Source organism: Numida meleagris, chromosome 4, assembly GCF_002078875.1.
Source record: "Numida meleagris isolate 19003 breed g44 Domestic line chromosome 4, NumMel1.0, whole genome shotgun sequence".
NCBI classification, from domain to species: Eukaryota; Metazoa; Chordata; class Aves; order Galliformes; family Numididae; genus Numida; species Numida meleagris.
The window spans coordinates 87,457,086-87,482,208 of record NC_034412.1 but is presented as its reverse complement, the minus strand read 5'-3'; the positions used below and the strand labels follow the sequence as shown (position 1 = coordinate 87,482,208).

Here is a 25,123-nt window from a genome sequence, read left to right as displayed (position 1 = left end):
AGAAGGATGCCTCAGAGTTCTGTACGCGTACGAAAATATGCTGCCTTTGATATATCTTTGAACCTGCTATGTGTAGTATTGGTCCTGCACTACAGTAGATATGGATCAGTCATTCCCTAGTTCACTCTTCCCATGTGTTAAGACTAATGAAATATATTTGAATATTATTTTAAAAAATATACATTAACATCCTTTCCTCCTCATCTGTAAGAGTTCATGATGCTAGGGAAGCATTAAGTTGTGAATTTAACTAAGATGAGCAATGATAATTGTTATAATGTTGAATTTTATAAGGATGGTGTTAAAGGTGAGAACTATATCAACATTCGAATAAGTGCAAGAAACATACATTTGAATGTACATTCTAGACAAAAACTGATAATATGCAGAATAGCTGCACATTAGCTGCTTAAAAATGGGACTTTCTGATGATATTGGTTATTATCTTTCAGGAAAATAGAAAGAACTCTCCAAATTTGGTTAAAGTATCTGAAGCAGCATCTCAGAAATAAGCCAGATGCACAGCTGACCCGTATCATTTTACTGTATCATTTTCATGCTGTACCTTTGATCATGGCACATCACAAAATTGAAGTGCATCTTTTAATAAAAAATGGAGTGATCCAGAAACCAATTTTAAATCTACTAAAAAATTATTTTTCAAAAACACTTTCTGTAATCTATGAGAAAACAGAGCTTGATCCACTGTTTATTAATTAAATGATTTTATAGATTTTAAAAGATCTCCAAATTAATTCTGATTAATCTGTATACTTGTAATTCACACAACATGAACTGATTAAAATTGTAACTCCTTTTTGAAAATAAATGTCCACCTCAAGCCTCTTCTGAAAGGCACATCTCATCACTGCTTTGATCTTGTTTATACTCCCTCTTTCACCAGATTAAATATTAACGAGAGCCTGAAATCTATTAATAAATTGCCAACACGTGCTAAAATATCTCAGCCTCAAGGGCTTTATGCACTGCTGAATATCAAAACAACATTCTAAGGAAGCTTATCATTATAAATCTTACTTCCTTTAAAGTCCTTTTCCCAAGTCTATTTCTAATATGGCCACAACTCTAGTCTATTTTATACTCTTTTCCTTCCCCTCCTTACCCCTCTCCCTTCCTCCATCTCCTAAACAAAAGCAGGAGCAGAGCAGCAGGGGTACAGACTTGTTTTCGCAGCCAGAAAATCAGCAGGCCTGTGACAGAGGGTTCATGGAAAATCATGTAGAAACACATACATCCAGGGCATTCATAAAGTAGTAACTAATTAAGATGTCAGTGGTTGGCTTGCTAGGGATGGAGTCTAGGACAGGGAAAAAGAACACCAAAGGTCAAATGGTATCAACCACTGGGAGGAAAAAGGAGACTTTAAACTGTATTTCTAGCAAATTTCATTGGTTATACACTACAGGGTTTCTATATAAAAACAAATCAAAGACAGCAATAAAAAATGGCTAATCCTCTTCTGTGCAGTTTAAACCAACAGCCTCCTAGCATTAGGAAGTCCAATATTTATACTATTCTCCTTCAGACTTCCTCTTTGGCTTAGCAACGTTCTTTGCAGGTAAATTACGTGCCAAATGACTGTAAGCAACGGTAATGTGAAGTGAAGAGTCAGTATGAGGGCAGATTAATAAAGTAGACAAAAATAATTTCCTGTGATGCCACTCAAAGAAGAAAAAACATTTTAATTAAAACCTTTAAATATCTTATTTAGCTGGGTTTATTTGGCATAAATTCAGTGCTACCACCTCTTTTAATGGTTTGATATTTCTAATGATGACTTTAGGAACCAATAGGAAACTCTGGTCATTCAGATTCAAGCATACATCAGCTAGATGGAAACTGAACCCAAGCATCTCACAGATGAATTCAGTAGCACAGAGCCGTATTCTCTGAATAAAAACACCTGCCAATTCCAAAACAATTCACTTACACTGAAAACTGCCGTGACTTCCCTGCTGTCATTTTCCAGAAGACGGAGCTGTCCTCTGAGCTGTCTTTGGAGTCTAGGATCAGGACGTCCACTCTTGCGTCTCACCATTGTTAGCTTCAAGGAGATATCTGGAGAAGGATATCCATTTAAAGTGCTAAAATTTGATGATTAATCAGATTTGCAGAACCAGAAAACCCCTCAAAAAATCAAATACTCTACTTTAAGAAACAGTTTTATAATTTCAGAAAGAGACACACAGAAAACTGAGCTGCTGTATGGGTGGGCTTTTTTTCCTTCATTTTGATTATCCAGCAGAAATAATGACCTAACATGAGGCATAAGATTTTTCTCATTTTTGTATTAGAGGCCTCAACTATATAAAGGATCTTCAAGCCTGAAGAAAACTTGTAAAACAGCTGTCACACTTGGGGATGGAGAAGAGGGAAGAGGAAAAATCAAGCAGACTGGTAATTTATCAAAAACAGACAGCTCTTTGAACATCAAGAACATGCCCAGATTTCCAAATTTCCTGGACATATTTTTAAAGTTGAGGCAAACATATTAGAAAATAGAATTTTAGAAAAAAGACCACAGTATATTACAACAATCCTTAATGCTAATTTTAAATTCATGGTTATCTGACACATCACCCCCACTTCTTCAGAAGATAAACCGAACATGGGAAAAAGCTGTTTCTCAGCTAAGCTTTTTGATCAGTACAAACCAAGGTAAAGGATAAACTGCGTGCGCCAGTACAGATTAGGATCTGACCTGATGGAAGAGAGCTCTGCAGAAAATGACCTGGGTGTCCTGGTGGAAAACAGGTTGGCTATGAGTCAGCAGTGTGCCCTTGTGGCCAAGAAGGACAGTGGTACCTGGGGTGCTTTAAAAAGAATATGGCCAGCAGGTTGAGGGTGGTGATCCTCCCCCTCTACTCTGCCCTGGCAAGGCCACATTTAGAATACTGCTTCCAGTTCTGGGCTCCCCAGTTCAAGAAAGACATGGATCTCCTAGAAAAAGTCCAGTGGAAGGTGACAGAGATGATGAGGGGCCTAGAATATCTCCCATGAGAAGAAAGGCTGAGAGATCTGGGACTGTTAAGCCTGGAGAAGACTGAGAGGGGATCTTATCAATGCTTTTAAATATGTAAAGTGCAGGAGTGCAGAGGATGGGGCCAGGCTTTTTTTCAGTAGTGTCCTCCAAAAGGACAAGGAAGAACAGACAAACTGGAACATAGGAAGTTCCATCTGGACGTTGGAAAGATAATCTCTGAGGGTGGAAGAGCACTGAAACAGGCTGCCCAAATAGACCGTGGAGTCTCCTTCTCTGGAGACATTAAAAACCAACCTGGATGCTTTCCTGTGTAATCTACTATAGGGAATCTGCTTTTGCAGTGGGTTGGACTAAGTGATCTCCAGATGCCCCTTCCAAACCCCACGATTCTGTGATAAATGGCCTAATTAAAAGCTCACTTTCATGATTTACCCAGCACATGTGAAAGAATCTAGATACTTATAGTCATACCTTAACATTAGCATATTAGGAGCTTTTACAACTGATAAGGGTGTTTCTGTTAGCCTCAGATAAAGAGGATCTTCCATAAAGTGCTTTCAATCCATACATCTCTCAATTTAACTCAGTAACAGTTGATCATATTTATAAGTTTTAAGATACCTCATAGGCATGAGGTCATAAGCCAATAATACTCCCAAGAAAAAATTTCAATTGCAAGTGTGTCATGCTTCCACCACACTTCTCCAAGTACGGTTGCTGTATGTCCTGAAATATTCCAGATCCTCCAAGTTTTGTGTTTTAATCCAGTGAAATAGGTATCTTCACATTCTAAGTCTAAAACATTGCATTGTAATCTGCTTTCAGAGTGCTTTTTAAGTGTTTCCTGAAGTTTTATGACCGACTTGAGCCTGAATTAGTCAACACTTTGAGGTCTGGAAGAAGAGTTTCTAAGAGATACAAATCAGTGTTACTGAATGACAAGACCTTCCTGTTAAGCTGTGGACATACAGTTAACTGTTAGCACAAAATGCTTCTCAGATCAGTTAGGTAACACTATTGTTGACTTACTTTATTTTAACCTATGAAAAATACTGGCACAAGAAAAGACAATTACAAAATAATTTTATTTTACATAATCAAATTACTTTCAAGTTAAGTATGCAATTCTAGAAACATGATTTAAGTCTTACGTAGAGTTGATATTACTGAAATAATAATTACATTGACTCAAAAGGTCTCAAATAGGGCTACTTCTTTCAAAAGAAAACAATTAATAATGGCTTATGGGAATGAAACATTGTCCAAAAAATAATTGCACCTATGGCAGTCTTCCTGTCTGCACTGCTCCATACCCTCAATTAAGAACTGCCCAAATTCTGTATTGTGTAAAGCAAGCAGGTACATAAGTATGAATTAATTTTTCTACCAACAACCATTTTCCAGAACACATCCCAGCCTCCTAGGAGACTGGGCCTGCTTTCAGTTCCACAAGTTAGGTCTGTCTGCATGCCTCATTCAAATACTGAAACCAGCCAGACTGGAAAGGACATCAAGCACAGATGTTTCAGACATCAAGACCTCCTGAATTATCAGAGAAGTCATTTATCCATTGGTATTCGAGCACCTACTTTGCTCACAGGAAGTGAGGAAAAACTCTGAAATGATGATGACTCCAAACATTCCCCCTAAAATATTTTGAATACAACATGCATTCTTATTTATCTTCATAAACAAAACAGAAACATTACTACACCCTTGGTTCACAGAGCGGACCTGGAGTGTACCTGAAGGGAAGCCTACTGTACCTGCTTACTGAAGAACTGAACTCGAGTCCAGCTTTATTAGAAATACAGCACGTTAAACTTTGAGACTTGGAAAGGCCATGAACTTAAAATAAGACCTTTGAAGAATTAAATCCCTGTACATAAAACAGTTAACTTTTTATTTGCTATTCTTATTTTTATTAGCCATTCCAGTATAGTCCATAAATTGTTTCTAGCTTTTATTACCATTACTAAATCACTTCTCTCTTTTTATGAGAAAATCTCAACAAATCTTATGTAGAAGTTCCATATTTCATAGGTGCCATGAAATGTCAAAGCTAGAGGAATGACAATTGCAAGCACTGTTTATTTAGTTGTCTCAATTAAGAAAAGCAATGAGAAAGCACTATAAGACGTAAAGGAAGAAGATTTCTTACCAGTTGGAAAATTCTCAGCTTGACTGAGAAGGGTTCTGGAACTGACATTCATGCATTTTTCATTTTGTGGATAATCTATTATGATAAATAAATGAACAGTTAAGTGCATTTCCAAAGTCCACATAAAAGCAAATTACACTGTCATTTGACACACTGGAAAAGTACTAGCAGAAAATTGTTTCCACTTCCTGCTGTATAATTCCCTAAAAATATGAAAAGTATCTGAACATCAGGTTGAGGTTGGACTTGAGGGTCTTTCCCAACCTGAGCAATTCTGTGATTCTATGATCATTTCTCTCATACCAGGTAGTTAAATGTTGATTTTATCCTTTTAATGTGAAGTTTCAAGATAACGGAGAATTGATGGAAAGGAAAACTGACATCCCATTTGAGGAAGAACAAGAGTCAGACATCACTTTATCTTCATTTTCACCTATACTAAGTAGTGACCTCCACTTAAGTTTCAGTGGTGTAAGTAGACAATAGCATCACTTATAAGGAAATTTGTATATATCCTAAAAATTTTTCTTCTAATCTGCTTTTAAAGAAAATGGCTGTAATATAGTTGGGTGCAAAAATGCCTTCCCTTTCAGTCCATTGGTTGATGTTACATTTACAAAGTTGCACAAAAAAAAATAAGAATACCTAAGCACAGAACTTTTCTGCTTTAGAAAAAAAGCCATAAAGGAATGAAGTTTAAGGCTATTGAACTATACTAACATTAGAGATTTCAATTCCCAGTCATTTCAGACTGGGGGGGAGTACCAGATGCAGACTTCTTGAAAGGTATTTGGTGAGATACTAATATCCAGCAGGTAATGTTTTATGCAAAAACTAAAGCTAATTTCTATAACTTTTAGGTAGAAATGTGTACCATAAGCAAGTATGTTATTACTCATAGGAGTTCAATTACAAATAACAGTTTATTATTAGAGTAAAAGCATAAGTTTTCATAAATACACTTTAAACATTTGCTTAAGTTATATAATCAGATCAAAAGACTTATCATGCATTCCATGCTCTGTTCCTAATGAAAGGGATGACTTGCACATTTCCTGGCAAGCCAAAGAGAAAATTTATACTGCCCTGGGATGCTTGTATCTGGTATTCCTGTGTGTCAGCACAGTAGAAGCTGTGACAAAAACACATTGTCTGTCTAAGCCACAGGACATACAATTTAGAATGAAACAGGTTCTCATAGTTTCTTGAAGTATCTCCATGTTCAGAAATCTCACATTCAGACCTCCTCTGTTGTTTTGCAGACAACACCAAGCTGGCAGGAAGTGTCGATCCTCCTGGGGGTAGCTAGGCCCTACAGAGAGATCTGGACAGGCTGGATCTCTGGGCCAAAGGCAATGGGATGAGGTTCAACAAGACCAAGTGTCGAGTCCTGCACTTTGGCCACAACAACCCCAGGCAACGCTACAGGCTTGGGGCAGAGTGGCTGGAAGAGTGTGTAGAGGAAACGGACCTGGGGGTGTTAGTCGATGCTCGGCTGAGCATGAGCCAGCAGTGTGCCCAGGTGGCCAAGAAGGCCAATGGCATCCTGGCTTGTATCAGAAATAGTGTTGCCAGTAGAAGTAGGGAAGTCATTTGTCCCTCTGTACTCAGCACTGGTGAGGCTGCACCTCAAGTACTGTGTCCAGGTTTGGGCCCCTCACTGCAAGAAAGACATTGAGGCCCTCGAGTGTGTTCAGAGGAGGACAACAAAGCTGGTGAGGGGTCTGGAGCACAGGCCTTATGAGGAGCAGCTGAGGGAGCTGGGATTGTTCAGTCTGGAGAAGAGGAGGCTCAGGGGAGACCTTATCGCTCTCTATAACTACTTGAAGGGAGGCTGTAGTGAGCTGGGGGTCAGCCTCTTCTCTCTTGTAACTAGTGACAGGACATGGCCTCAAGTTGTGCCAGGGGAGACTTAGTATTTCCCAATGTCCAGCCTACTTTTCTGAAGGAGTGGTCAGGCGCTGGAATGGGCTGCCCAGGGAGGTGGTTGAGTCACCGTCCCTGGAGGTGTTCAAGAAACATTTAGATATAGCGTTGAGAGACATGGTTTAGTGGGGTTATTGGTGGTAGGTGGATGGTTGGACTGGATGATCTTGTAGGTCTTTTCCAACCTAGCTAATTCTATGATTCTAAGGAGTCTGGCCATTGGTTTTGAAAAACCTATGCCCCTTCACTGATCCACCCAAAAAGTGTTTTGGACTTGCATGTTTTCTCTGCATGAAGCATGTTTTCATTTGCAGAAAAGTAACAATAGTATTGTACAATGGAAGTATGAATTATAACATCTTTGCTTCCAGCTCTCCAAGTTTATAACAAGAAGTGCTACACAAAGTACCTATACTTCACTATTTTTCGGCTCTTGGGTTCTGATGGGTGTTGGAACTAGATGATCTTTGAGGCCCCTTCCAACTCAAGCCATTCTTTAATTGCATTTCATAATTTTCATCTCAGCTAATCTTTCCTAGATAGTTCATTTGTCTGCCCAAATTGTGTTTCAGTATGGATCATTTAATACACCACCTTGTTCAGCATTACCATGGGAGAAATACAGTACTTTGTTTTGTTGCATTTCACAGCTGTAGATGCTGTTCAGAAAGAAGCTCAGCAGAAAAAACAAGACAGCTCTCTGCTTGCACAGCATAAGGAATGTTTAAAAAAAATAAAAATCCACCAATCCACAAAGAAAAGTCAAGAGCAGAGTAACCAAATGGCATAATATAGAGGTTTTACCCATTTGTTCTTGCATTGTGTCCGTCTTGTCTCTGTCCCTGGCAGTGCTCACTGCAGCACTGGCTGCCTCACATAACCATCCAGGCACACACATTCCCTGCTCTGTTTCTTTTCTCTCAAGGTTGCTATCTTGCTTTCCTTCTAGACTAGGAGCAGGGATCCCCACCTCCATGGTGGCTTTAGAGCTGAGCACAGACACACTGCCTCCTGCTGCCAAACTTGACATTATTTGCAGTTCCTCACAGTGATCCAATAGACATTATCAGCAATCTGAGGAGGGAAAAAAAAAACAAAAAACATTACATGCATTAAAAACAATCTCAGTATACATGCACATATTCAAGAGCTTTCCATCTCCTGTGGGAGTTATTTTTCATGATAACATATATTATTGTTTCACAGCCCACCAGGATTGGAGACTCATCCTATTAAGTAATGGAGGAGAGAAAACAGAAGAAAGGAATATAAAGCAGAAAACACAATTACTATGACAACAGCAGCACATTTTTGCTTTGTTGCAAGGGACAGTTGAGCTGTGATCAGTTATTCAAGATGACAAGGAAGGAAAGAAGTGCTTGGAAACAGCAGCTGGCTGTGAAAAGCTCTTCTGCTGCTGCTTTAATCTGAAGATACAATAGTGATGAGAAGAAGAAAGGAGTGCATCCCAAAGCCAGCTGTTAGGAAATGCCTTGTGATAGATATCCAAGTTCCAGGTCTGGGCAATCTGAAGCGTCCATAATTGTCATATCCTCATTGTTGTACCTTCATTTTAATCAGAACAAGATATTTTACCTTGCTAGCACCTCGGAAGTAAGTTTGACTAAGAGCAACAATCCAAGCCCTGAAGTGAAACGTACTTGTGCTCAATGCTAATTGTTTATTCCTGGCCAGCTTTAATGCAGAGCCCCCAAGGGAGAGCATCATTCTCATTAACAGAGGCAAGGCAGGTGAAAAACATCATTTTCTAAAGGTGAAAAGAATGGACACTGTATGCTTGATTGAAACAAGCAGGCAGATTTTTATAAATCCACTTAAAGAATGAATCCTCTGAAGTAATTCACAGTGTAGGATGCCTGTTACACAAGCATTTGAGTATTTCCTTGCAGTAAAGCAGCAGTGATCCAACTGCAGCCCAAGGCTGTCTGGCAGCAATACTGTTACTGGCATGAACATTGCAAAAAAGGAAAGAAATGAATGTGGAGCACTAGTTGCAAGCTTCACTGCTCCCTTTACAAGGTGCTGACACAAAACATCCTGCAGATCACAGTTCTTGGATACATGCTACTTCAGTTTCAGAAGAGTGTAACTAGGCATCATTGAATGCATCTGCAAAGGCTATGACTACTGCAGACAGAGCATCACCCACTGACATTGAGGCCCATTTTCTCAGCAGACTCTCCTGTACCTCTTTAACTGATTTCAATAAAGCCTCAGGATAGATTTTGTTAATTCTGTCACTTCAACTTGAACCCAAATTCCTCTGTGCTTATTCCAGCCATACTTGATAACAAGCTGCTGTCATAACAAGTATACCAAGCTTGTAATCTTTGTGATATTTCCACAGCTATTTGTTTTCCAGCAGAAAACAGTTAAAATTGAAGTTGCTGATGGAAAGTTGCTTTTCGAGAAGTCAGACTAGGGCCCAATGACCTCATGTGCCTTTGTGATCTACTCTCAGACCAGTCAGGAAATCTCTCTATTCTCTTTCAGTGATATAATAAGGCATCTTAAAGCCTGTTGCTCTCACTTGCTCTTTCACTTCTATCCCTATCAAGTGCCATGACACAAGTCTCTAAACCTAAGGAAATTGATGGCCCATGTGACCAGTGGAGCCAGCCTCCAGCTGTGTGCGAAGGCCAGCTGATATGCAGGACAAGGCAGGGATGTGTTTGCACAGCTTTGAGTCCATTCTGCAGTCAATGGGAACTACAGTCCATGCAGTACTTGGATAAACAGTAAAGTACATATAGGCAGAAGTATGTTGTACAGTTAAAAACAATAAGGTATACACACAGGTAGTGTGACCAATTAAGAGATTAAACCATAACCATATCTACCATAAGCACATAAGTTATGGAAACATGTAGAAATCCAGGGTGGACATTGTTTTAATGCTTTCATTGTCCCCTTCCACCACTTTAGGCATTTTTGTGAAGTGCTTGTCAGAGTGATAAAGGTGATTTTCAAAAGAACCTTTGTGCTGTAGCAGATAGGTACTCCATATAAGGTTGTGTGTATAAATTTATATATACACCCCCACAAAATGCAGATACTTAAATCCAGTATATTTGAGTTTCTGACTTATCTCAGAAAAGAGTATTTCCACTCACTCTGGTTAGCACTGTTGTTCTGACTCAGATCTCAATTTCTCTAACTTCACTAAAAACTGCCCATCAGATCTGATGGTCTAATTATAATTGATTAAAAATACAGGCCTGCCAGAGACTGAGCTTACATTTCTAGGGATATGTTTATCCATTTGTATAAGTGCTCTTTTTTCACACAGAGGGTGGTGATGCACTGGAACAGGTTGCCCAAGGAGGTTGTGGATGCCCCATCCCTGGAGACATTCAAGGCCAGACTGGACGTGGCTCTGGGCAGCCTGGTCCAGTGGTTGGCGACCCTGCACTTGACAGGGGGGTTGAGACTCAATGATCTTAGAGGTCCTTTTCAACCCATGCCATTCTATGATTCTATGATTTATATGTCTTGCAACTCTGTGGTATCTACTGTTGATATCAAATACTTTGATATTAAGGATAGTTAAATTCCAAAGGTCGTTGTTTAAATTACATTTTTCTATTATGTCCAAAATAAGCTCTTATCTTTAGGCCCTTAATTCTGGAAATCAAATTCAATGTTCAGAATATTCATGTTTTTCATCATCTTCTATTTACAAGTAGATATATCATCCCCTACAAAATTTAAGAAATAACGTATTTGTAACTTGAATTCCTAGAATTCAAGTGAGTCAAAGAGATATCACTTAATTTTCCTGTCTTCTCCATGAGTGTCTATATGTTGGTAAGGGTAACATAGGTTAATTTAGAATCCTGTTAATAGAGGATGGTGCTGCAAAGGTAAGAACCAGCAGGACTTTTGAATGAATCAAGATGGAAGTGATCTCCTTAAGACATTATAGCATCTTAAAGCCTAGACCAAAGGGAAAAAAAAAACAATAGGAGAAAAAAGCAAAATGATGTGTTCTGAGCAGCGGTTTCTCTTGTCTTTTCCAAAATACGCAGAAAGAAAATGAAGATCTCAAAAATATTTGACAGCTATGCTCAGCTCTACAGTTTCCTTTCCTATCTTTAATGTTCACCTTAACCAAAGGTCACTCAGCCTGCATACCTCCATACAAGTGCTGAGAGCAGGATAGTAAATAGCCTCCCTAAAGCTAGATGTCTCTAAGCATCTACATGTATCTTAAGGGATACAAATTTTGTCCTAAGTGAGAAAAATTTCATTGAATTTTGCATTGTATCTCTGTCCTTTAACACGGTAGTCAAAGGCGAACAGCAAGTATCCCAAGGAGCAAAATTATAACATTAATGCTGAGGTGATAGCTTCTCAGTTGTCAAATAGTTCTAACACAAGTTGGAAGATCCAGGCACACCAAAGCAGAGAAAAATATTCAACCACTCTAAGATTTAAAAAACATTAGTCTTCAGCGTTACTTGAGTCACTCTCAGAGATACTTCATAAATATATAATACTAACTTCTACCACTGTTGTTACAATCAACTAGCTTCCCATTGATACAACAAATGTAAGATGGGGAGTAAATTGATTAATTTTTTTTCCTGACACCTTGAATAGTTAGTTTGTCCTTCATAACTAGTTCCTACAATCTATATTTTTGTGCACGGGCAAAATATTCTAGTTATAATTTAGAGAAAATGATAATCTAGTGCTCTTTGAGGCTCAACCAAGAAATTAATATTTGTGAAGGATGTTGGCCAAAGAAAGCTAATGAACTTTCTGTTTTTCCAAACCAACCTCTATTCAAAAGGCGTGGACTCAAGGACAGGCTTATGAGGCTCCAAAAGTCATTCTGCCTTCCCCCTCACCTTCTCACCAAGCACAGCAGCTGCAAAGGTCTGCCTTCAACAGTTCTCAAACACACAGTTCTTCATTTCCCTACTGTAAGTTAAACAAAATTATTCCATTATCATGCTCTCCCTCTATTGCTGCTTCCTTTTTTTTTTTTTTTTTTTGAGTGCCTGTGTCTATTTTCAAAACATAGCTAAGCAGAAGAAAAAGCATATCTTGACCACTTCCATTTCCCTGATTGTGTAAGTTGAGGGGTTTTTTTTTCCTTCATTTTTGCTGTTCTAAGAGGAATTGTGGATGACAGGAACACTATTTATCACTCCAATCATCTTCAAATTTAAGCAAGTTGAAGAACAAAACTAATAATATCTGCTCAAAATGTTCTGTTTGTGTCTTTAAAGGTGTGTTTCTAAGTATGAGAAAGGTACTGAGTACATGACATAGGTTATATTTGAACTTTTTCCCAAAACCCACACACAATACAGAATTTCTTTTTCACTCATCACCTGCCCTTTCAGAGGCTCAAGACAATTTTCCTAACATCTAGCTTCAGGTTACCAGTGGCAACCATAATTGTTTTATTTTTACAGAGTTGAGAATCAGGGACTATTTGCTGATATACGGGAGTGCTGTACAAGTAGTGAGAAACCACTAAAGAATCCAGAATTAAATGCAAAGCTGAATCAGTTTATCCCAAGGACAATTCAGGTACACTGGGAACCTCATGGATGGTACAACATTGCCGTCGTTGTTCCTCTTGTGCATTAACTCCAATCTGTAAGGCAACAGAGCCACTGCTAGCACCTTTCCCTCAGCTCACCTGAGCTCCTGTGGATCACATGCAATTCTTCCACATTAAAAGCCTCCAGCCTCTTCTGTACCTGATGCCACAGAGCACCAGTGGCCCTGAATTTTTACTCTTCTCATGCTGTGCTGCATTCCCCTGGCACTCAAACTAAACAAGGCAGCTATTGAAATCTGTATCATCTCCATTTGAAGCACATTTGACTGTATTTACATCCTTAATCTTGTTGCTCTGCTTTGTCTCCTATGTGCATAGGACATACGTCACACAATGGCTCAGACTTGCAATAGTAACATGGTCTGAGTCATTTTTCAAACTGATGCCTAAGTAGCTCTTTTAATATTCCTTCTTCTCTTCCTCCTAACCCACGCTTACCACACATCTTCTCTTTTAGGCTAGAAATATCTTATGGCTAACACCATTATGAGCTTTATCCTTGGAGTAAGACACAGCCTTGATCTGCTTGAAATTCAGTCATGGGCATGAATTAAAAAGAAAATTCATACTATGGACTGTATGAGCAACACTTAAAACAGCGAGCTTTCTTCCTTCACTGTTACACAGAAATGTAAAGCAAATCTGTAATCAAGTCATGTGGACTTAGGCATCTGAGTGCCCTCCAAAAAATGGAAGACAGACTTCTTTATCACCCAAGTAACTTTAGTTTACTAAGAATTGATAACTAATCTATGTTGCAAGCAGTTTCATTTTTCATGTTTAGTCTACAAACAAGTCCCAGCAAGCTTCAAGTCTGAAAACAGATTCCCTCAGGAGTTTTAACCCTCTCACGATTCACTTTCTTCATACTTCAGTAGCACTGAAATGTACTTTCCACCCACACTTCAGATTTGAATGCTCAGTAAGTTCAAAACTTCTGAGTTTTAATACTGTAGACTCAGAACTAATATTGCTGACTAAAAATACACACATTTTTTGGGAGCTTCAAAAGGAAAAAATATATCACTGTTAGAAAACTATAAGAGACATCTGTGAATCTAAGCACTTCATTCTGAGCACTAGATGGGACAGTTTGGCCTGTGGCAGCCAAAGCAGGAGGATGAAGTAGGAGGAACACTTAGAACAGAAGCTCAGCTTATGAAGTCCTGCCCAGAACAGCACAGGAACCCCCAGCAGGTTCCCATAACCATTAGAAATCACATACATATGTTTTCAGTCATTTCATTATTGATACAAAAGAGGATCAAGATATCAAGATTATCCCCCTTATGTGGCTGCAGTTCTAACACATTAACAATAAACCTGCAATCAAATACTAGACCACAGAACCTATATGACAGCAAGACATACATGTAGACACAGGACATCAGAGTTCTCCTACCTTTTCCAAGTCCAATTTGCTGTAACATGCCTGCAAACAGCAGCCAGCTCCGTACCTTCCCGAGCTCTGCTCAGCACTGACTCCAGCACAGCTCTTCCTGTTTGACCTTCTTATCTTTCCTGTTGATTGCACAGCCCAGCTGGGATGTGGTCAGTACAAAAAGTTGTCTATTAACTGATACTGTTAATTGAAAAACTTGTTTGGGTGGAAAAAAAACCCAAACAAGAAAAAAATTTCAGGAGCATGGAATTGAGCTACTAAAGTTCATTATGCAAAGCAAAAATGTATCAAATGTGCTGGAAGGCTCATTCACTTATTCCTGCTTTTCAAAGCAATAAGTCATTTTGGCATTTTGCATTAGCTACTAAAAGGTTTCATGGGACATATCCAAGCCATTGTGCTAAGCAAGCATTGTTCAGACAAAGCAACAAATAGACCTTCAAGTACAGCATGAGGTTTTGTTTCCCATTTGCTTTTGACCACAGATTTTGATTTTTTTTTTTAATTTTTTTTTATTTTTTTTTGGTCATCAGTCCACCTTCAAAGAGCCACATGAAGAACATCTGACAGTGATCTCTGTCACAAGACTTTGTCAATGATCTCCATGGCACAGAGGCAAGGGAAGGAGATAGAATCCACTCTAATCCAAATGTCAGATTTTTGCCCTCCAGACTGAGATGAAGATGACTTTGTTTCTACTTTCTCTTCCTGCCTTATATACTGAAAGTTCCACACTCAGTTGTGTTGTGGGTAAGCACTGGGTACCTCAAATAGCATCAGTGTGGGCTGTCTTCAGTATTTCAGCAGAGGACAGAACAAATAGTGCCTGCTCAAGACCTGGCATCTCAGACATCTTTAGCCAGCAAAATTTCAACATGCATTTAAGTTGCTTTTAGACTTTATAAACTAATTATTAATTACAACCCATACTCTTGTTTACCTTACTTCATCCCATTATGCTAAATTAACATGAATTATGAATGCAACTTCACACAGATCAGCCAATCTGTTCCTGCAGTGTGCTTGGGAACGTTTCATCCTTCAAGAAATTATCAAGTTGGAAGGTATTCAAGTAACTGTACAAATCACACCTAACCAGCCATCCCACAGGGCTTTTCTCCCATTGGAACTGATTTGATATTGCTCTGTGAGACAGTATACAAACCTCTGTTCTAGTGCCAAATAACTCGTATAGTAGCTATGCCTAGAGCATGAAATATATTTCTGTAACAGTTTTATAAACAAGTTTCCTACTACTTTTTCAGATTTCTAAATCATTTTGCCACATTTGTATTTTTTATACTATAGAGTAATCTTCAACCATATTTTCTAACTTCAGTTCTTTGCTGGCATTCCTATCATCACCTTGCTTTTTTTTTTTCTTTTTTTTTTTTTTTTTTTTTTTTGCAGCAGGGGGGAGGAGTGTGCAACCTATTATTTCCCCCAGTGAACACCAACCTTCTACCCTCTGTTTCCGTGGTGTTAACACCACAAAATCTGTACACATCTACTGCTTTTTTGTGCCCCTAAAATCACAGTTATTTTAGAGAAGTGAGATCAGGAGATACAGACCTTTAAGGAAACAAGTAACAAATCGTCAACAAAGGAACTCGTTTCCTTGGCTCTCTTTTCAGTACCTACTTCTTCAGCTATTCTCTGTGATTTTACTCCAGATGTCTGCTGATACATAGTTTAAGTGGAAACAGGAAAGCAAAGTTTTCAGCTTCAGGATAATGCTATCAAATGTTTGTCCTCTACTCTTTTCAAAAACAGGACCAACTTGCGTTACAGAAATGTAACCCAATAGCCTCACTGAAGTTATGTACTGTTGCTCCATGAAATAACTGCGGAGACAAATATACCATAGCAAACAGGAAATAGACAAAGGTACCAGGGTGGTTTCTGTATCAGTGATCACATCCGGTAAGCTACATTTTAATCACTGAGATTTGCTGCATGTGAATTGTGCCACCTGCTCAGGTTTCCTTACCTGCAAGAACAGGCTTCAGAACCTTCACTGTCTAACTATTAAAATTACAAGCAGACCTGATGGCCCTGTTTACATGTGTTGTCCCCGTTCTTTTCAGGATTATGAAAAGAAGCTGCCAGAAGGACATCGCATATGGAAACAGGAGATTTCCTCTAATTGTCTCTCTCTAGCACTGCTGTTCATCATCCTGTTTGTCTGCCCTTCTGCAGCTGCGTGTTTGTCCAACAGCTTTTCTTTACAGCAGCCTGTACTGGGAAAAACAACACATTTTAATATTCAGGCCAGGCCACACCTTCCATTATAACTACTCTTCCATCACAGCTGCAGACATATGTGTAAAGGAATATTTTAGCCTGCTACCAAAGTTTAGCACTTCAGCACATTGAAACATAACATATTTGTAACCCCTGACTGCTAACTGATAGCAAATAACAGATCTAGACAGAAAAGAGTCTATCTGTTTTACTAAATTGCTTTCATCTCAAGCCCAGAATGAAGCAGAAATGCTACAGAAGTTATTTTCCCTTGCTTAATCCTATAATAAAAAGATCCTCTTCTATATAATGCTTTGCTCAGATTAGTATTCTTCACTACATATGGCTGGCATGACAAGCTTGGAGTCATGCAAAATACTGCTTTCTTGTCTAAACCAGCCTCTTGAGTTCTATTTCATCCAGCAGCTGAGGTATACTCACTTAAAAAAAAAAAAAAAAAAAAACTAAACAAGCAAACATGCAAACAAAATAAACCAACAGTGTAATGCAATCAGAACTGTGATACTAAGAGAAATACCAGCTGAGCACATTAAAAAAATCATAAGAAGCTGTGAAATCTACAGTTTGCAGTGTGAACCTACAGCAACAAACTTGCCTAAATAATTATATATATGCATTTAACAGGCTTAGTAATGTTCATGGATGTTATTGTGTTGATGTTTCACAAGTTACACAAAGCTTCCATAAAAACAGGTTTAGCCTTATGTTTCCTTTTGATTAACACATTATCTCTCCATGGTGACTGCTTATGTAGTTGGGTAAAGAGGTAAAAAGAAGTGTTTTCTCCTGTAGTCCTGTCATCTTTTCCCTGCCCGTTTGGAACCCAAATAGCTTTACTTCCCCCAGGCCTTGAAAAAAACACCAGCCCAGCTCCTCAGGCTGGTCTGGAAAGGAAAAACAGAAAACATGAAAAGAAAAACATACTTTCATCCATCTGCAAGGAAACGCCGTCGCCTTGTAGTCTGCAGGAAAATGCTGAGTCAAAACATCCAGCTGTTGCACTACTTAAGTGTCATTCCTCAACTATTTACCTAGCTCACCAAACAACAGTGCAGATTACTTACAATTATCACATACTAATAATAGATGTTATTAGGCTCACTATTCCTAGCCACAAGCCACAGCTTGTAACACACCTGACAAAGCTTCCTCCTAAGTTTAACAGCTCCTGAGTCACTGCTACTGGCTTGAGGACATTTTTGGCTAGGGACCAAAAAGCCAACACACTCCTCCAACCAGCAAAAACATTCAGGCTCCTATCCCAGGCCAGAACATGATTGCATGATAGGACTCCCTGGTCTATTTCAGACATGACATGGATTTTAAGCTTCCACATATCAGTGAGAAAAAAAAAAAAAAACAAAAAAAAAAACACCAACCACAAAGCAACAGCAACAAAAAAGTAAAACCACACACGCCTTCTAGAACAGTTTCATCAGCTCATAAAAAAAATTGGTGCCTCACGCTTTCCACTTGGAAGTTGTAACATTTCCTTTCTTTACTTTCTAGATTGCCACGATTCATTTTCTGACCCACAGGCATAACAACATCCCATAATTCAGCACAATGTTTTTAGTCGCGCGTACCACAGAAAGCTTTTACTTCTGCCCCCAAACCAAAGCCATCAGAGCCTGTAACCATAAGCTCCAGGACAGAGAATGAGCTTTTTCTAATTTTTTATTGCTGTTGTTTTTTTTTTTAATTGTGAGGTGAAATTGAGTTTCTGATATCTTGTCCTTGCCAAGAGAATTAACAACCCCCATCTAAATAAACCACATCTCTAAGAACTCCAACAAAGCCTGAAGAATTTAGAGGATGTACATAATATTTTGATAAGGAGGCAATAGTACTGCTCTTCTACAAACTTCCAGCTATTAAGAGGAATAATAAAGATGAAATAAGAATTGTCTGAATTTCATTCTATTGATACTTCAACTTCCATACAAAACCTACAAGACTTTTCTTCATCTTCGCTGTCATCAAAGTCACCTTTTATAGCATTGTTGGTAATTGAAAGGAAAATTGACACTTCCTTTTATAATCAGGTGGATCAATTTTTTCATTATCATTTCTAGCTGCTTGAATTTTTCCGGTAGAAATAAGAATTAATTCTTAAGGAAAAAAAAAACTGCCTTCCTATAAATAGCCAAGAAATATTTCTCTGATGGTATGTGGATTTCAATATGTTTCAATGCATTTATTGTGAGGACTGAAAACCAAAGTGGTGGAGAAAGACATGGTTTTAACAAAAGATGAGTATTATAAAAGAACAAGGAGTGGCAATGAATAGTTGTTCTGCTTTAATTCCTTTTCCTTTCTAAGGATTTGCACAGAAGTGCAACATTTAATAATTTTTTTATTATTTCCTTCTATCTATATATATATTTATTTGAATGGAGTGCTGAAGCATTTCTGTGATGGATAATAAGACTTATAATACTTAGCTGTGTGACAAAATCTTCAGTGCTATAATTTTAGCTATCTGGTTGGTGACTGGTTGTAAAAAACACATTATGAGGGAACTTCATTTATTGGAGGTTGGATACACACAGAATGCAGATTTTGGTAGTGGGGAAATGAATACTGATTTAAACATCCAGAATGGAGGAAAGATATTTTCATATGAATTGAGTGAAACCAAAGGTTTGGTTTGGGCTCTGCTTATGCTCTGCCAAAGAATGCGCCTGAGGGAATGTCTGGAGGACCTAGAATGATGGAGAGTCACTAGTCCAGTTATGGTCATAAAACTGTGATTTATTATCACATGGTCTTTGTGCCACTCATGAGATGCAATACAGTTTAGTGTACAATGGAATGAAAGTTGGTGGCATGCCACGTGAGGGTTTTCCCTTTGAAAGATCTCCAAAACAGAGAATCATACGTTGATAATTCTGACTTTAACATTTTACCATAAATTTCTGCACCCATGTAAAGCTAGCAGAGAATCTTGGGATTTTTCCAAAATACTGCTGCCACCTAGTTGAGATCTGAAAGAAGGGCTCGTGTGTGCAAAACAGTGCCCATTTGTTGTAGCTCTGCCCACAGATCTAAAGTTACAACTTCTCCTAGGAACATTTTCCCTCTTTTATGCGTTTGACCAAGGACGCCACAACTCAGAATTATGAAACAATGATAATAAACATAACAAGGCCAACAATTCTTGCTGCTTCCATGTCCAACCTTGCTGTGATTCATGTGGTATTTTCTAGAAAAAGAATAATATCTTTAAAAGATACAGTGCATCAAAAGTCTTGTGAAATATGAGAAAAGATTTTCATTTTAATAGAGAAGATCTGAGGCACAGTGTAGGATTTGTTGATGTGGACCTGAAAATCATCAGAACTTGAGGTGCTTCCAGTTTGAATTTCAGCTTTTGAACAACCTTACAGTTCTGTTTGTGGACTTTTGATTCAGTGAAATATACTTTACATAAATAAAAAGCCTTCAGTTTTGAGAGTGGAGGTGCTTATTATTTATCTCTGTTAGAGCCATCGGAGGCCACAGTTATGTTAAGGTATGGGGACATGCTATGAACAGATTTTAACTACATTTATGCTCATGCAACAAAAAAGAAAAGTTAGCGTAAGTAAAAGTAAGCGTTAACACATTCTGGCTCACTGCATTAAATATACAGTATGTGTCTTGATCTCAATACATTATATTTAGTACTGTTTATTCATTTTTTTCTTGTATTTTGGAATATATACATATTATTTTTCTGTTCTTCTTTATTTTCCCATGGATTTCTCTGCATACACTATCTATAAACCTCAGCTAAGACCTATAAGTAGTCTTTAAGGTAGGCTTGGCCCAAGTCATTACCTACAGACTGGGAACTTCAGCTTGTATCACTGATCCTGGGAAGCAGTACTGATAGCACACGACGGCTCTGCTGCAGCAGGGGATATACACAGAAGCATTCTGTCACAGCAGCGTTTTCTGGGCGATGATGCTTTCAGGCCAGGTATATTCCCTGGCAGAAAATAGTGAAAGTTTCTGTAAGCTGTCATGGATCTTCAGCAAAGCCTTGCTTGCAGATGGTGCTACATGAGAATTTTGTCACACAGAAAGAGCCTAAATTCTGCTAACATGGCTTGGTGTTTTTTTACATTAGAACAGTGTTAGAGATGCAATGTGAGACTAGCAGTGGGAAGCTAGCATATATCAGCCAGTGCTGCAGAGCACAGAGTTATATTGTCCCAGGGCCAGAGGGCTGTACAATCATATACATGGAGTGAAAAGCTGTAGCTTCACATAAACAGAGATTTTATCGAGGAGTCACATCTGCAAGAGATCACGATATGCTTAATGAGCACTAATCCCTCCGCAAGAGGCACAAAGGGGACAGTATAAGGGTTGTCGCTTGCTTGCTCCAGAAAGCACAGTGTTATTTACAAGGTTACAGGCAGGAAGACTGGTTCTGCTGGCTACCCTGATTGTGTAATGTTGCACTGGAATCCTTGCAGACTTCATTTGCTGTTCTCAAATTCAATTTCCGTCAATGTTTTTGCACGTGCAGTTGTGACTTCTTGATTATTCATGTCGTATCTTGGCTCTTCCTCAAACCATTCTTTGCTTTTGTATTTCTGCACATTTTATTTCTACAACCTATGTGGTTGTCATTCTTGTGTATATACTACACAGTTTTGCCAGCATTACCTGGTAGACTTCCTGTCACACGCAGCAGTCTCCAATATTACAATTTATTTGTTCTGACCAACTTCCCAAAAGCTAACTGCTGACAAGAGAGAACAATCCTTGATTGTCTCGTTGTAACAGAGATTTCTTTCATCCTCAGCCATTGCTCCCTTTGATGTTATTCCATTCTTTCTATTTGCAAAGTTTGCCTTGGAGTTGTATTTCACCTACTGATCATAACGCATTTAGGTTTGCAATGGGAAATTGAATTCTATCTTAAAACTGCTGATGCAGTATTTTTATACCGCCCACAGTAAGAGGAGCTTTACATAAAAGTTGTTACTGACATCTTGACATTGCAATGCAGAGAACTCTATGTAGTGCTCTGTTATTATTTCATTACAGCAGCTTCACACTAATTCATTATTTCTAAACATGTGTACATCTAGCTTAGCAAATAGCTGTATATTTATTTTCATATCCAGAATCTCATTTTAAGATCCCAGCCTGCTATTCTTTGGAAACTTCAGGTGGACTTATGTTTTATTTACTATCAATGCCCACAGCAGCATGCAGCATCCAGGCATAAGATGGAGAGGTACCCACTGCCACAGGCACCCACAGATTGCAAACATGAGCCTGCAGGTTTTGGCAGCTCTCCCAGAGCCAATAATTCTCTGATATAGCGGCTTGAATATGCTAGCCTAAATATTGAACAATTTATAACTTAGAATCATAGAACTGCTTGGATTGGAAGGGACCTCAAAATCACCTAGTTCCAACCTTCTGCCATGGGTGGGAACTTGAACTGGGGATTAGACATATAGTTAGAGTAGCTGAGGTTGTTACAGCACTGTAACCCAGAGCAGTCCAGTCCTGAATTCCTGAGAGACAGGACTCAAAGTAAAAGCAGAAATGTTTTTGACATACAGATATTTAGGGAGGTTTTTTCAAACAAAAGTCAGCAAAAAGCAAAAGAGGGCCATGAGGCTATGTGATGCCGTGTTCTTAGTCCTCTGTGATAGAAAAGAATTGCTATTTTTGAAGTAATGGGAAAATGACAAATTTCTGGAAATTTATGGCATGCATTTGAGGGATAATTTGTCATTTAAGACACAAGCACTTCAAAATAAATTACTATAAATTGCAAGATTGCTTTTCATCTTTTGGGAGATCCAATAGTTGCCAAAGCAACTTGGAATGAATACAAGTCTAACAATTAGATTTCAGGTAAAAAAAGTAAAGAAATGCCAAAGTTTATTGGCATCTCATCTCAGTTTTACATTTTATTTTATTTTTTAGGTTGCGCACCAAGTTGCCTGAATACCCGATGGTTCCACATCAGCTTTAAATGTGAAGAAGAGTTCCAGCTTCTCATCTTTCACCAGCAAGTAAAACAGATGCTTGAACCTGTGGTCTTTTTTATACTGTAAAAGAAAAAAATTAATGGTTTTTCACAGTTAAGCTTTTTTTTTCGTGCTAAAGAGATAAGGATTCTGCTTCACTCCCCATGCAGAGCAGCAAGTTTCCATCAGTGGGCTCTCCATCCCTGAGATGCTTTAAAATACAGCTCCTTTCATACACTACTAGCAATGACCTAAAAACCTTTGCAGACAAAAAAGTATATAGAAGTAATAATTTTATTGAGAAGTCTATGGCTTCCCCATTGTTGCAAATATGAAAAGAAAAAAAAAAAAACAACAACCTTATTGCTTGCTTCATCTGGACTTTCTCAAGAAAAACACTGAATATTGTATAACAAGCTTGCTGCAGAACTGTATTTTAAAATACCATTATAAGTAAGTGAATATTACACCCAATGAACTCAAAAAGAGTTCTCTTTTTAAGAGAAATAAAAACGAGAAAATGAAGAATGGGAAACACTGCAATGTGGTTAACTTCACTTGAGGAAAAAATAAATAAATGTTTAGGCTTCTTGCAGAAGTGCAAGCTGCCTCAGCTCCTGCAAGAATACATACTTTGTCAGTTCTTCAATGTGCAGTACTACTTAACATCCAGAAGCATGCACAAGAACAAGAACATGCACACTGTCAAGTGTAATGCTTGTATTTATTCATGAATGTATGCTTTATTGATTGTTCTGATTTATCTTATATTTAAATGCTCATGCCTTTTCCCTTTACATGAAACCATACATAATTCTGAGTCTGTCACACTAGAATATCACATAACTTGCCTTAGAGGAAGAACCTGACTACATCCATCTTTTTTCTGGAAGTGGGGAAAATGAAACATGAGCCATAGTCCTTTATTTGCCACAGATGCATTTCTGATAGCTGGAGTGGTTAGCAGTTCAACAGAAAGAGATTTTTTTCCAATGGAACTGATGTAAAAGAATGGAACGTGAATATATTTAAGAAATACATACTGTTTATGTACACAAGGACAGTAAAATGCACTGTGAGTCCTTAGAATCATAGAATGGTTTGGGTTGGAAGGGATCTTTGAAGATCATCTACTCCAACTCCCCTGAATAACATTACCAAAGAAATGTTAGAAAAAAAATTGCACACTAGGAAAGTAAACTCCTTTTTGCCTTGCACACAATTTTCTATGTTCTTACAGGATGGCACTGAGGATTTGGTGGAAAGAAGATGATCAGGACTGTCAAATCCCAATTCACCTTCCAGTAAAGTCAGAAGTGGTGCAAAATGCCGACATTTTGGAGGCTGACTTTTCAGCCTTCTTCGCAGTGTCTGGACAAGTTGATTGCTTTTAAAAACAACGTCAAGAGATGACTGCCTATTAGCCTGAGATTTCAGTTGGTAACATGAGTCTGAACTTCAAAATTCCTCTCATAGACCTGAGGTTCTCACTGCAATGAGGAAGCAAAGGCTTTAGTAGTCTCTTCCACTGAGTAACAGTGTGGGAGAAGTCCAACTTCAGCAGCTCTAAAGCCTAAAGCAGTTTCTTCCTGTTACATCCAATACTGATTGAATGTCCATCATCTTAGATACAGCAAGTTATATCTCATTTAGCTTTCAAAGCAACAATTCCACATAGCCACGGGCTTACCAGCATCACTCCAAGAATGCCTTGAACTCATGACGGTTATTATATGCAAAAATATTTCATGATTAAATTATTACACAAATTGCAGCGATGCTGAAAGCCAGATCTCATTAGAATCATAGAATTGTAGGGTCTGGAAGGGACCTCTAGAGATCAAGTCCAACCCCCCTGCCAAAGGAGGCTCTGCACAAATGCAAAACAAAGACAAGACGGATGGTGCTGCACAGCCACAATGGAGATGCTCTACACATTTCCGCTAGTGTGATACATAACATATATGAACACATAGATATTCATGTATGCTCTGCAACTTAATGGAGTTTTACAAGGCCAGCTACAACGTAGCTGCTTCAGCACAGCTGGGCAGCCCAAGAAAGTTTTCCATAGAAAATGGGTGGTGGATGGCTGCAAGATGGAAAACAGGTCATGAAAGCAGCAAGGAAAACATGATGTTAAACAGTCAATGATGTGCTCCCAAACTAATGATAGGAAATGACAGCAGCTACTGAAATTACAAGACGTGAGCTTTAAGGGAGGAGTTAATACATTAGAAGAGAGGGTGGAATCTGATAGAGCAGATCCATGAGCGACACAGACAAAGTGAATTGGGAACAGTATGTTTGCTGTTTCTTCTAATGAAGATAGCAAAAAGCAGATGGCTTTTCACAGCAATACAGTTCACTACGAAATTTCTCAAGCAGGATGTTGTGGTTGCTATAAAGCATACATGGATTCAAACAACAACTGGGTAAGATAATGGAAGATAGTGCATAGAAGGTTTTTTAACACAAAGAATGCATATCTGGCTCAGGGAGTCCCCTCTGTAGATACCTCCTGCTAGTAACTGTCAGAAACAGGACACTGGTTTCATAGAGTCATAGCTTAGGTTGGAAAGAACTTCAATCCCCTCCAATTCCAACCCCCTACTGTGGGCTACCCACCAGATCAGGCTGCTCAGGGCTCCAACCAGCTTAGCCTTTAGCACCTCTGGGGTGAGACATCCACATCCACATCCACATCCACATCCACATCCACATCCACATCCACATCCACATCCACATCCACATCCACATCCACATCCACATCCACATCCAC

At 38.6% G+C, this 25,123-nt stretch overlaps 1 protein-coding gene across 2 annotated transcripts in view; it reads right to left on the bottom strand.

Annotated features, from left to right (window-relative positions):
* SH3TC1 (SH3 domain and tetratricopeptide repeats 1) overlaps positions 1–14,240 on the bottom strand; it is a 31,113-nt gene extending 16,873 nt beyond the window's left edge. The window contains exons 1-4 of one of the 2 annotated variants that reach the window (XM_021395538.1): positions 14,093–14,240; positions 7,896–8,165; positions 5,166–5,240; positions 1,952–2,079 (exon numbers count right to left, since the gene is read on the bottom strand). In XM_021395538.1, coding sequence (XP_021251213.1) covers positions 1,952–2,079; positions 5,166–5,240; positions 7,896–8,121 — 429 coding nt within the window. In that variant the 5' untranslated portion in view covers positions 8,122–8,165; positions 14,093–14,240. Of the gene's footprint in view, positions 1–1,951; positions 2,106–5,165; positions 5,241–7,895; positions 8,166–14,092 lie in introns of those variants that run through there. The other variant, XM_021395539.1, reaches the window with a different exon arrangement.